This window comes from Chiloscyllium punctatum, chromosome 27 (genome assembly GCF_047496795.1).
Source record: "Chiloscyllium punctatum isolate Juve2018m chromosome 27, sChiPun1.3, whole genome shotgun sequence".
Classification (NCBI taxonomy): Eukaryota; Metazoa; Chordata; class Chondrichthyes; order Orectolobiformes; family Hemiscylliidae; genus Chiloscyllium; species Chiloscyllium punctatum.
In genome coordinates this window covers 19,437,808-19,452,508 of record NC_092765.1, presented here as the reverse complement: position 1 = coordinate 19,452,508, position 14,701 = coordinate 19,437,808, and the positions used below count along the sequence as shown (strand labels likewise).

Genomic DNA, 14,701 nt, shown 5'->3' with positions numbered 1-14,701 from the left:
CCTGATCTATGCCATCAACCATTAAACTTTCTGCATCAAAATTTTTATTAAATTTTGTGAGAGACAGGTTGGTGAATTACAATGAGACTGAAGGGACTTGGGCTAGGAAAGTAAAAATAATACAAGTTTGAAGTCATTACAACTGATATCCAAGAGCAAAGGAAATCTGAGACACCGGTGAGGTCAGAACTGGAGAAGTGCAAAGATCTTGGAAGGTTGCAATGAGGATGTTACTCAGAGAGGGCAAGGCCGTACAATGAAGGGACTTGAAAACAAGGGTGCTGGATCAGGTGCCAATGTTGGTCTGCAAGCATGGCTGATGGATGAACAGCAAATGATGTAAGTCAGGCAATGGACAGTAGAGTTATCGAGGAGCTCAAGTTTCCCAATTTGGCATTAAATTGGGGGTAATTTTGTGCCAGTGGGGCCATGACCTCCAGGAAAAAAAAAAGAGTTGTAGAACTTTACAGTTTACTGATGGAGTAAAGACTTTTACCACCTCTACCTGAATTCGATGGAAACTCAGGGCTCGAGAAAGAAGTGCGCATATTAAACCTGAGCACCCAGAACTTATCCCCCACCTTCTCCCCCCATCAGATTCCAACTCAAATCATCCTGCTGTGAGGAAGGACTCTGCCTCCAAATCATGTAGTCTAATGGAAAAGAACAAAGAGAGAAATTCAACCAATGAAGGTCAAGCATTAAACTCACTTTGACAGGATTGTGGGAATCAGAAGTGAATATTAGGAAGTATTTGCAGGGTGCACAAAATACTGGAAGACATGGATAGCACTGAAATAACGAATAGCAAATTAAAAGGTGGAGTAGGAGTAAGGAAGAAAGTAATGAAATGTAAGTCAGGGTTTCATAGCATGTTTGTAAATGCATGGAGTATAGTTAATAAGATTGCGGAGTTACAGGCACAGATTGCTGTGTGGAATTGTGAAGTTATGGCAATAATGAAGACATGGCTTGAGGAAAGGTGGATCTGGGTGTTCAATATTTCTGGGTACAAGTGGTGTTCAGAAAACATTGAAAATGAAAATAAGAAGGGAGTCAACATTTTCAATTAGGAAACCATTGCATTACTGGAGATGGAGGGTATTTCGAAGGTTCATGGACAGAATCGATTTGGCTAAAGCTAAGGAATAAAAAGGATAAATTATATTGTGTAAATTATAGAACTCCAATGAGTGAGAAGCATGTAGAAGGAACTTTGAGATGCAAAAATCAAAGAGTAATAACAAGGGATTTTAGTTACCTTGATTAGAGACTGGCATAGTAGTAGTTTTGGAGTCAGTGGGCGTAGGTGTTCCCAGATCATGGTCAAAAGATTTCCTACTGCAGTCTGTGTCCCGTCCAATAGGAAAAAAGATACTGCTAGACCTCATTCTTGGGGATGAAGTTGGGCAAGTGTCAGTGGGAGAATGTTTAAGGGACAGTGATTGTTTAACAAAATTTAACATGACATAGGTCAATCCAGAAAAAGAATAATCGAATAGTGGAGAGATTACTTCAATGGGGCAAAAAGTGGGTGGTGTAGACTGGAACTAAAGGTTGGCAGGAAAACCAGCTGAGCAATGGCTACCTTCAAAGAAGAGATGATTTGGACACAGACAAGTTATATTCCCTCAAAAGAGTGGTAAAACAAACAAATTCAGAGCTCACTAGATAACAAAGAACATAGGAAGAAGCTAAAGAAGAAAAAGTGAGCTTAGTAATAAATATAATTGAGAACCATGTTGACTACAAAAGGTTTAGAATGAAACTGAAAAAACAAATTGGAGAATCAAAAAGGGGTTATGAAAAATTTACATTTGGAAAATCATAATTTTAATCTAATCAAGAAGAATCAGCATGGCTTCGTGAAAGAGAAATCCAATCTGGCTAATTTATAGGAGTTTTTCGAGATAGTCTCAACCAGAGTGGATTGAGGAGAACCCAATGTGTTGTATTTGGACTTAAGAAGACATGTGAGAATACACCTCAAACATTTGTCATCAGATCCCTTGGTGATGAAGGTAGTACAGTTACATGGATAGAGAATTAGCTAATGGGTAGGAAACAGTGAGTGGGGCAAAGGGGCTCTTTTTTGGGTTGGCAGCCTGTGACCAGTGGAGTTCCACAGAGATCAATGCTGGGATCTCAAATGTTCACAATATATATTAATAAGTTGGAGGAAGGAAGCAAATGCACTGTAACCAAGTTTGCCTACAACACAAATGGGTGGCAAGACAAATTGCAAGAGGGATACAAACTGCTTATAGGAGATGTTGATTGGTTAAGTATTTGGGCAAAATATTGGCAATTGGAGCATAATGTGAAAAAATGTGAAATTGTTGATCTGGAAGGGGAATAAAAGAACGATATTTTTTAAATGGAGAAATACTGTAGAAAGCTGCAACACAAAAGGACTTGGAGCTACTTGTGCATGAAAAGCAGAAAGCTAGCACGCTGATGCTGCAGGTAATCATGAAGGTTAATGGACTGTTGGCCCTTATTTCAAGGGGGTGGGAGTATAAGAGTAGGGAAGTCTTACTGCAACTGTACAAGGTGTTGGTGAGACCATACCTTGAGTACTGTGAGCAGTTTTGGTCCCCATATTTAAGGAAAGATATCATTTCATTGAAGGCTGTTCAGAGAAGGTTCATTAGGATAATTGCTGGAATGGAAAAATTGTCTTTTGAGCAAAGGCTAACGAGGTTATGATTCTACTCACTGAAATTTAGGAAAATGAAAGGTGATCTCATTGAAACATGTAGGATTCTTAATGGACTTGTCAGGATAAATGTTGTGAGGATGTTTCATCTCACAGACAGCATAGTCTCAGAATAAAGAGGCACAAATTTAGGAATGAGATTAGAATGAGTTTCTTCTTTCAAAGAGTTGAGTCTTTGGAACTTGCCACAGACAGCTGTTGGGGGCAGAGTATATTTAAGTCTGAAGTAGATTTTTCATCAGTTAAGGAAATCAAGGGTTACAGGTAAGAAGCAGAAAAGTGGACATGAGGAATGTCGCATCAGCCTGGATCCTGTTGAGTGATGGAGCAGGCGTGAGGGGCCAAATGGCCTACTCCTGTTTCTATTTCTTATGGTTTTAAGACTAGCAACTAACATAAAGGGAAATCTCAAAGTTTTCTACTAGTGCAACACTGGTAAAAAAAAGTAGTAAGGAGGCCAGTTGAGGACTAAAAATAGGATTTACACTGGAGGCAAGAGGCATTGCTGAGGGGTTGAATGAATACTTTGCTTCTGTCTTTAGGGTTTTAGATAATTATTTAAATAGAAATAATGTACAGGGTTATGGGGAAAAGACAGGAGATTGGCATTAAGTTAAATTGCTCAGACAGCCAGCGCACCAAATAGCAGCCTCCTGCACCTTACACTCTGTGAAAGAAGCCAGCCATTCACAAATACTCAATGAATCAAATGTTGGCTGTGATAGCTATTCCGTTGATGATTGACCCAATTCATTGCTTCTTTTCAGATCATTAAAGATAGAATATTCACACATGTTTCACGGAATAAACTCATGTGGAACAAACTGCCTGGAGGATTGTTTGTGCTCCCGCAATATTCGACACATACAGCAGATTTCCCTTTCTACTACTTGGATGAGGGTAATAATGAAACTGGAATATTTCATGAATAGTCCTGCAGGTACTCATTGAATTGTTCATGTTGCTTCACTACTTCTCAATCCTGACATGGTTGTTATATTTTGTTTGCAGGTTTAACTCCCAAGAAGGAATTCACTGGGTTGATTTACGCAGTCTCGCCTCTGGTTTCCCAGTCTCAGCCCATTATCAAGTTGATCTTAGCATTAGCAAAATCCAAGTACTGTGCACAGGTGTGTTCCAACTCTCATTTGCATGCTTTTTTCCTCCTTACTTTTCCTGTGTTTTGTTTTTGTTATTTTGCTACCACTTTTTTGTACCACTGAGTGGACCTGATGCTGATCTGAAGAAAGAAGGACACTTTCTCACAGTCATAATCTGTCTCTGTTCTAGAGCATTATGTTGCCACTGTGAAACTCCATAATAGGCTTACTGTCTGTCGAACAACATGAGAGATACAAAAAAACTGGCATGTATGTAGCACCATTTACAACTCCTAAGTATGTTGCGTCCAACAAAGTATTTTGAAAGTGTGGTTGCTGTTGTAGGAAATATGGCAGCTAACTTATACACAGCAAGTTCCCACAGGCAGCAACATAAGAATTATCAGTTAATGTGCTTCAGTAATTTTAATTGAGAAATACATATTGGTCAGGGCTTTAATTTAATGCCTCTTCCAACTGATGCCAACTCCAGCTGCTTTGTTGCTACACTACAGAGGCAGCCTACATTTTGGGTGGATCAAGGCAAGCGCATGAGCAATAGTGATGGCAAGCAAGATGCCAGAGGGCTGCTTGTCTAACTACCAAGTTGTTCCATAACAATGTCCTTGTTTATAATTCAAGTTTGTAACAGCAGTGTAATTATTCTTTCCTTGAGTTTGAGTTTGTGGCATGTCTATCGAAGTTAAGCTGTGTAAACACTGGACAGTATGGTTTACTATCTTCTGTATCTGTAGAATCAAATTCTTCTATCTCAGCATACACTTTTTCTAAACTAGAAAATCTTTATTTTTAACACAATGAATAGTTTTCAATTAATATATGAATCAAATAATTATCTCTATAATTTTGACAGACTTAGTCAATTTCATTTTTTCATCCCCATCCCTCTAATGCTATGTCTTCCCTCAAATTGCCATCTCATTTCTTCTATCCCATCCATGATATCTCCAATCTTCCCATTACTTCCATCACATCTCTCAAAGAATCATTCTCTCCAGCAATCATTGTCATTGTTGGGCTCCCCTTAGTTTCTGGTACTTTTGTTCTCCTTCAACCTCCCCCATACGCACCATTACCAACCATTGACAGTCACATGTGTCACTTGCTCCAGACTTTGGTTCCCATTGAATAAACACCAATAGATGCTTCCTCTAAACCGACCAATCAAAACAATCCAAGCTGACAAAAAGCTGAAAAGTTACAAGGCTGCTTTTTTGTTAGATGCTGACATTACAATAAGTGGATTTAATGGAAATAAAGTATTTATTCTTCAAATAATATCATGGTCATTTGTATAAACCTGCATTTCCATCTCAGCAGAAAACCATTCTCAATGAGGCTTTCATATAATGTGACCATAAACAATTCCCAATACCAGGTTTTTGACACAATCTGTATTTATATTCCTATGTGTTTTGCTCGTGGATAGCTTTATTGTAGGTTTTCTTTTCCAGAATGAAAATTTTGATTTTGTTTAAAGCCTCTGGTGAAAGTATGATTAGAAGTTCTGTATTGACATATTGTTGTAATAAAGATACTATTTTGACCACAAATGTTTTGCAGCTTCAGTTAGTTCTATATCATTTTTATCTACCTATAAAATAACCTTTGCTATTTTGATCCTAGATAATTATCTTGTGGAATTGTGACAAACCATTACCCCCAAGAGGTAAATGGCCCTCCACTAGACTGCCTCTTATATTCATAAGAGGAGAACGTAAGGTAAGGAGTAACTGTTATTTAAGAATGACTTACTTGCAAAATGTTATTGGTTTAATGAACCTATTGACATCTTAGCACCTAAGGTAATTTGGAACAGCTGCTTTTTCCAAGGACAATACATTCAGGGCTTACTATAATATTGAGGTCTGTTGAAGTGTAGATATGAAGCTTGGTAACAGGGCTGGAGTTAAGAATAACTGTGATGGTGAGGTGAATGAACAGGATTTAGTACAGATGAAGCAAGAGGGATGGAAAACAAGAACAGGGTAATTGGACTGCCGCTGTGTAGGGTGTTACATATGAGTGTGTAAAATCAGGAGTAGAAGTAGGCCATTTCAACCATCAAGCTTACTCCACCATTAAATAAGATCTAAAAGTAATCTCATTTCTACCACATTCCTGCCTATTGCTAACCTTGCAAGTCTGACTTAACAAGAGTCTCCATTCTTCTGGCTTAAGAATGTTCAAGAACTCTGCTTGCACCATCTTTTCAGGGAGAGAGTTCCAAACACTCATAACTCTCTGGGAGAAAATGGTCTAATCTCTGTTTTCAATGAGCAAGCCCTGATTTTTAAACTGTGATCCTTTTTTCTGGGTTAACCTTTCAGAGGAAACATCCTTTCCACATATACCCTGTCAGTCCTCTTCAGGATTTGATATGGTTTAATCAAGTGACCCTTTACTCTTCTAAGCTCCAGCAGATACAAGCTAGCCTGTCCAACATTTTCTTGATGTGGAGGTGCTGGTGTTCGACTGGCATGGACAAAGTCAAAAATCACACAGCACCAGGTTATAGTCCATTTTATTTGATTTATTTGAAACCACAAGCTTCTCTGAACTATTTCCAACACATTTACATCAGACCTTAAATAAAGTGACCAGTACTATGCACAATACTCTACATGTGGTCTCGTCGGTGCCCAATATCAACTACCTACTTTTGAGTTTAATCCCCTTGCAATAAATGATTATATTCTATTAGCTTTTTTAATTATTTGTTATACCTGCATACTAACCTTTTGTGATTCGTGCATCTCAAAACACTACAATCACTAATAATTTAAATGAAATGCTTCTACTTTATTCTTCCTGCCAAAATGGAACATTCCTCATTTTCCCACAATATACTCCATTTACTACATTTTTGTCCATTCATTTACCCTGTCAATATCCTGTGTAACTATCTTGTGTCTTCTTCACAACTTACTTACCTACCTGTCTTTGTACCATCAGAAAATTTGACAACCAGAATCTTTTATCCCTTCATTGAAGTAATTTATATGAATTATAAATAATTGAGATCTCAAAACTGATTCCTGTGGCACACTACCCTTTACAACTTGCCAATTAGAAAAATTTATGCTTATTCGCTGCTTCCTGTAAACTAGCCAATCTTCAATCCATGACAATATGTTACCCCTATATCATGGGAATTTATTTTATGTAATAACCTTTAATGTAGCACCTTAACAAATATGTTCTGGAAATCTAAGTACGTACATCCATCAGAATCCTTAATCCCATGGTACATGTTACCTCAACAAAGATTTCCAGTAGTTTGTTTAAACATGATTTCAATTCTACAAAATCATGTTGATCCTACCTGGTTGCCTTGAAATTGTCCAAGTGCCCTGTTATAACTTCTTTAATAATGGATTCAAACATTTTCTCTATGACAGATGCTAAGCTAACTGTCCTGCATTTTCCTGCTTTCTGTCTCTCCCACTTTTGAAAAAGGAGTTATATTTGCTAACTTTCAATCTAATGACATTGTCCCTAAATCAAGGAGGAAAGTGGAAAATTATCTCAACTATCTCACTGGCCACTTCTTTTAAGACCCTACGGTGAAGTCCGTTAGGAACTTGTCAGCTCACAACTCCAACAATTTGCTTGTTACCACTTCTCTAGTGATTGTGAATTTCTTGAGTCCCTCTACCCTTTCCATTTCCTCATTAATTACTGCTTCTGGGGTAGTATTTCTATCCTCTAAGTGAAGACAGATGCAAAGTATTCAAATCATCTGTCAATTCCTTATTTTCCATTATTCATTCCCCAGTCACACTTTCTGAAGGAGCAGTGTTCACTTTGTTAACTCTTCTTGAACTATTTATAGATACTCTTCCTACCTGTTTACATATTTCTGGCTCGCTTTCTCTTGCACTGTAATTTTTCTCTTAAGTTTTTGGATTTTTTTATATTTTATCCAGTCTTCTGACATCATGAGATGCAATTCTGCTATTGGGCAGCACTTTTTGAACACTAACAACAAATTTAAGAAGTCTCACTCGAGGTCACAAAGTAGCTTATTTATATTTGTTAGAAGCTACATATATTCATAGATCCTTGTTTATTGAAGGAGAAATGAAGTTGTCCAGACATGTGTCTTTTTAATTCAATAAGAGCTTGGTGATTCTGTTCTTGCTTGTATTCCCCACAGTCAACCTATTGGAGTTGACTCGGCTTTTCTGAATTTAAATGAAAATTTTCATAGGATCATACATAACAGAAGAGGCTTTTTGGCCCATTGAATCTGGACTGTTTTAGGGCATTCTCCAAGGCATTGCCTCAATCTCAGAGTCCACGTACCGACTAGTCAACCCCCTGTTTCTTATGCAATGCAGTTTGTTGTTTCCATTAAAATTTGGTATTTTTGCAAAAGTCCTGATGAGTACACATCTAAACATGCAATGGCATGTCTTTTTCTCTAGCAATACTCAAGTTATGTACTGTTTAGTAACTATATGTCAAAATATTTAGAATTGAATGACACTGAAGGGCAGACATTGATGTCCCCTCATACCCAGATGAACTGGTCTCATAGCTTGAATGGTGGTTAGGATCTGAACAGTATAAGACCGGACACTTGGATGAAATATAATAGGGAAAATAATGCTCATTCAACCAATGCCCATAACCATAACACAGATCATTCTAGGAAGGGCAAAAGCTGACTGTCAAATGCAATGTGTCAGTCAATGACCCCATTAAGGTTTAAGGCATACTCCAGTATCAATACAAAGGTGCCCATTGTTACACATTAAGCACATTGGTTGTTTCAGGCATTCTTCTCACCTCATTAACACTCCGATAAAACATTTTGTTCATGGCTGAGTGATGTTCATTCTTTACCCTGATGAAGACTCCGGAAAGGCATTCCTTTACTTGTCATTACCAGGTGATGATTGTTTATACCATCCACTGATTTTTGGCAGCAAAAACACCAGTGCCACCACTACATGCGATGGGAACCATCCTATTTAATGCTGGATTCTTTTGACTGACAGTGAGGTTTTCAATCTGCACGATAATAAAGCACCAAGAACCTCCAGAATCAATTCCCGGAATATAAGTTCTTGTGCTTTCAGTCAAACTCGACCATTTCTTTGTTTACTGCTGAAGAATCTCAATAACTATCAAAAGCAGAACAATATATAAACAGTTTGGGATAGGTTTCAACACAATATTTATTGATACTACTGTGTCAGCCAATTAGTGAAAGAAACATGCATTTATATAGCACCTTCTAAGACCACAGGATATCCTAAAGTGCACTGCAGTCAATTGTAGACTTTTGAAGTTTAGTAAATGTGGTAATATAGGAAATTCAGCAGCCAATTAAAGCACATCAAGCTCCCACAGACATCAATGTAATGATTGAATAATCTGCTTTCATGATGTTGAACACGGGATGAATGAAGGCCATTGCACCAAAGAATAACTCTCCTGCTCCTCTTTGGAAAAGTGCCAGGAGTTCTTCCACATCATCCTGAAGGTACAGATGGTGCCTCAGTTTCTCATCTCATTCAGGAAACAGCACATCTGTCAGTGCAACACTCAAAGCACACTACACTGAGGTGTCAGCCTTGATTTTAATGCTTGAGTCTTGGAGGGAGACTCAAATTCTCAACCACCTGACTTAGAAGTAAGAGTGCTCCTTGCCAACCAAGAGGTGCTACATCATGAGATGAGGCAGAACCTGTGGTGGAATCACAGCAAATAACTATTTTCCAACAAACCAATGCCTGCACAACAGCAACTCCAATTTGCAAAGACTCTGCACCTACAACAATCAACTGAGCTTTTGACTAAATCACTAGCAACAGGAACACAAGAGCAGAATGATTTCTCCAATAAAATGCAGAAGGTGAAGGATAATTAGGTACTACAAATGATTTTCCTTAAAATCAATCCCAGTCACCTACAGAAAGTGTGGTTTCCAGGAGAATTACACAAGCGTCTCAATTCTGACTAGGACTAATAATATCACTCTGTACAGTCAGATCTTTAAACTTTGACAGACGTGTTGTTTAAAAGACAAATAGATGATTATTTTTAAGGTTGGACCTTTCAGATTGAATTGAAAAAATCAACAGGAGAAGTCATAAACAGCCTGAAAGGTTAACTGCATCAATCACAATGAACAAGCATCAAACAAGGCTTGAGATCACAGTGAGCTTTCTTGCAATAAAGTGGTGTTTCTATGGAATGCATTTCCCACGAAAGCTTATTGTCCCAATTAACACCTTTTAAATTGAGCTGGCTGAATATCTGATTAGGAACAGATGGTGATGATTAAATCTGTGTGAAACTGCATGTTTCTTGAATAATTCCATGGAAACTTGTCACCTAGAAAAGTAAATGCTCGAAGATGAACACAATAGAAATTTTGGAATTAAGGCATGGAAAGACGTTCCACAGAACCTTACCTCGGAAAAATGGGCTTGTGCTGTGGTAGTCTGTGACCAGAACATTTTCAGCATGGAAGCAGACTGTGCTGATACAGGAGCTGCTCATCCCTCCATGCCCTTTAATATTTAACATGGTGCAAATTGACTCTCATGCCACAGTCCAAGCATATTGTCCAGTTCATTCCACATACCTTTCAATATTCAACCCATTTGACCTCAATCTCCATATCCTTTCATATCTCCCACTCTGGCCCTTCAATATCCCTCTATTCCGTTTATACATTAATCTGATTGGCTAGTCAGGCGTCCACTTCCACTTTGGAAGAATGTGATAAATGATTTGGATGCAAGCATGAGAGGTACAGTTAGTAAGTTTGCTGATGACACCAAAATTGGATGTGTAGTGGACAGCGAAGAAGGTTACTTCAGAAGGGATCTTGACCAGATGGGCCAATGGGCTGAGAAGTGGCAGATGGAGTTTAATTCAGATAAATGTGAGATGCTGCATTTTGGGAAAGCAAATCTTAGCAGGACTTATACACTTAATGGTCAGGTCTTAGGAAGTGTTGCTGAACAAAGAGACCTTGGAGTGCAGGTTCTTAGCACCTTGAAAGTAAAGTCACAGGATTGTGATGAAGGTATTTGGTATGCTTTCCTTTATTGGTCAGAGTATTGAGTACAGGAGTTGGGAGGTCATGTTGCGGCTGTACAGGACATTGGTTAGGCCACTGTTGAAATATTGCATGCAATTCTGATCGCCTTCCTATCGGAAAGATGTTGTGAAACTTGAAAGGGTTCAGAAAAGATTTACAAGGATGTTGCTAGGGCTGGAGGATTTGAGCTACAGGGAGAGGTTAAATAGGCTAGGGCTGTTTTCCCTGGAGTGTCAGAGGCTGAGGGGTGACCTCATAGAGGTTTATGAAATCATGAGGGGCATGGACAGGATAAATAGACAAAGTCTTTTCCCTGGGGTGGGGGAGTCCAGAACTAGAGGGCATAGGTTTATGGTGAAAGGGGAAAGATATAAAAAAGACTAAGGGACAACTTTTTCACTCAGAGGGTGGTACGTGTCTGAAATAAGCTGCCAGAGGAAGTGGTGGAGGCTGGTACAATTGCAACATTTAAAAGGCATCTGGATGGGTATATGAATAGGAAGGGTTTGGAGGGATATGGTCCACGTGCTGGCGGGTGGGACTAGATTGGGTTGGAATATCTGGTCAGCATGGACGAGTTGGACCGAAGGGACTGTTTCCATGCTGTACATCTCTATGACTCTAATTTATGGAAGCAGTAACAAATGGTTTGTAGGAGAGATTTCTACATTCCACCTTTGATGGAAAGATTTTATTCACTCGCATTTTATCATTGTGCTGATTGGTGCAAACAATCTATTGCTATTTTGCTTACCTCAGCCGTTTGTTGCCTTGTGATGAGGAGAGGAACATGATGAATGTTGAGATTAGAGATAAAAGTTTGATTAGTCTGGATCACGTTGACATAAGTAGGGAAGATGTGTTGGGTAGGCTAGAGGTTATTAAGGTGGGCAAATAGACCGGATGGGATCTATCCCAGGTTGCTAAGGGAGGTGAGAGGTGAGAGAGGAAATAGCTGGGGCCCTGACAGATATTTTTGTGGCATCCTTAAATACAGGTGAGGTGCCAGAGGGCTGGAGGGTTGCTCATGTTGTCCCTCTGTACAAGCAGGGTAGTAGGGATATTCCAGGTAATTACAGACCAGTGAGCCTGACGTCAGTGATGGGAAAGTTGCTGAAGAAGGTACTGAGGGATAGGATCTATTTATATTTAGAAAAGAATGGGCTTATCAGTGATAGGCAACATGTTTTTGTGTGGGGGAGATTGTGCCTTACCAACTTAATAGAGTTCTTCGAGGAAGTGACCAAGTTGATAGATGAAGGAAGGCTCATAATACATGGACTTTAGTAAGACGTTTGATAAAGTTCCCCAGGTAGACTAATTGAGAAAGTGAAGTCACATGGTGTGCAGGGTGTTCTAGCTAGGTGGATAAAGAACTGGTTGAGCAACAGGAGTCAGAGAGTAGTAATTGAAGGGAGTTTCTTGAAATAGAGAAATGTTACCAGTGGTGTTCCACAGGGGTCAGTGTTGGGGCTATTGTTTGCAATGTACACAAGTGATCTGGAAGAGGGCACTGTTGGCATGATCAGCAAGTTTGCAGATGACACGAAGATTGGTGGAGTAGCAGAAAGCATAAGGGACTGTCAGAGAATACAGGAGGATATAGATAGACTGGAGAGTTGGGCGGAAAAGTGGCAGATGATTTTCAATCCAGACAGATGTGAGGTGATGCATTTAGGCAAGACTAATTCTAAACCGAATTATACATTGAATGAAAGAGCCATGGGAAAAGTTGATGAGCAGAGAGATCTGGAGTGCAGGTCCATTGTACCCTGAAGTTTGCTGCACAGGTGGATAGAGTGGTCAAGAAGACGTATAGTATGCTTGCCTTCATTGGACAGGGTATTGAGTATAAAAGCTGGCAAAACATTTAAAATTGTACAAGACATTGGTTCGGCTGCATTTAGAATGCTGTGTACAGTTCTGGTTGCCATATTAGGATGTGGACACTTTGGAGAGGGTGCAGAGAAGGTTTACGAGGATGTTACCTGGTATGGAAGGTGCTAGCTATGAAGAAAGGTTGAGTAGGTTAGGTTTATTTTCATTAGAAAAAAGGAGATTGAGGGGGGACCTGATTGAGGTTTACAAAATCATGAAGAGTATAGACAGGGTGTAGAGACAAGCTTTTTCCCAGGGTGAAGGATTCAATAACGAGACGTCATTCTTTCAAGGTGAGAGGTGGAAAGTTTAAGGGGGATACACGTGACAAGTACTTCACACAGAAGGTGGTGGGCGTTTGGAACGCGTTGCCAACAGAGGTGGTAGAGGCAGGCATGGTAGATTCATTTAAGATGCATCTGGACAGATACATGAGTAGGTGTGGAGCAGAGGGATACAGATGCTTAGGAATTGGGCGATAGGTTTAGACAATGGATTTGGATCAGCTCAGGCTTGGAAGGCCAAAAGGCCTGTTCCTGGGCTGTAAATTTTCTTTGTTCTCTTTGTTCTCTTTGTTCTTTGATATTCATTTGAAGGGAGATGATTTGCAGTGATCTGATAAAAGAGCAAAGGAAGTAGTTTTAATTGGATAGATCTTCCAAAATGATCTAATAGACCACCTCCTCCTGTGCTGCATCATTTGATGATTCCATGATCTCATTATAATCACCTTTATAGTGTCAGTGAGAAAAGCACAACATTTACATAATCCCTTTGTGTCTGTTACCCCCATGAACCCTGGTGACACTCTCCTAACTCTATACTTCACCTTTTTCACTCCATTCAGCTATGATGGAACTAAAATTGCTTCTCATAGAGTCATAGAGATGTACAGCATGGAAACAGACCCCTTCGGTCCAACCCATCCATGCCAACCAGATATCCCAACCCAATCTAGTCCCACCTGCCAGCACCCTGCCCAGATCTCTCCAAACCCTTCCTATTCATATAACCATCTAAATGCCTCTTAAATGTTGCAATTGTACCAGCCTCTACCACCTCTTCTAGCAACTCATTCCATACAGTATCACCCTCTCCGTGAAAAAGTTGTCCCTTAGGTCTCTTTTATATCTTTCCCCTCTCACCCTAAACCTATGCCCTCTAGTTCTGGACTCCCCAACCCCAGGGAAAAGACTTTGTCTATTTATCCTATCCATGCCACTCATAATTTTGTAAACTGGCCTGAGAAATGAACCAGCTTTTTCAGCTGAAAGAATTTCTTATTCTCTGCTCGTCATATTATTCAGATTTGTGTGCAGTTTGGTAATTCATGGTTGATTGGATTCTGACAATTATCATAATCATGTTGTAACACTCAAAATATACATCAACTACACACATTAATTTATTCATTGCAAAATATTACTAATGAACATTCCTGCTAACCTGGTGATTAATATCATTTTATAGGCAGAACTGTTTAGTACTTGATCAATTTCTTCACGTTGCCCTAGTATCTGTCCTTTCCATTGACTTTTGGCAGCAGCCATTGACTTGATTAATATGCTTCCAGAGCTCCACTCAACTTCATTTTGCCAAATGCTTGGTTCTTCATTTTTAATTACTTTAATTTTAAAGTTAATTTGTGAGATGTGGGCATCACTGGCTGGCCAGCATTTATTGGCCATCTCTAGTTGCCCTTGAGAAGGTGGCGGTGAACTGTCTTCTTGAACAGCTGCAGTTCATCTACTCTGAGTTGACCCATGATGCCATTAGAGAATTCCAGGATTTCAACCCAATGACAGTGAGGGAATGGTGATATTTTTCCAAGTCAGGATGGTTAGTGGCTTAGATGGAAACTTGAAGGTAGTGGTGATCCCTTGTATTTGTTGCTCTTGTCCTTCTAGATGGAACTGGCCA

General features: G+C 39.3%; 1 protein-coding gene across 1 annotated transcript in view; it reads left to right on the top strand.

Annotated features, from left to right (window-relative positions):
• The window catches only part of LOC140453512 (exostosin-1-like), a 255,525-nt gene that overhangs the window by 223,468 nt on the left and 17,356 nt on the right, over window positions 1–14,701 (top strand). Inside the window, exons 5-7 of the mRNA XM_072548249.1 lie at window positions 3,487–3,619; window positions 3,731–3,849; window positions 5,467–5,562. Coding sequence (XP_072404350.1) covers window positions 3,487–3,619; window positions 3,731–3,849; window positions 5,467–5,562 — 348 coding nt within the window. The remainder of the gene's footprint in view (window positions 1–3,486; window positions 3,620–3,730; window positions 3,850–5,466; window positions 5,563–14,701) is intronic.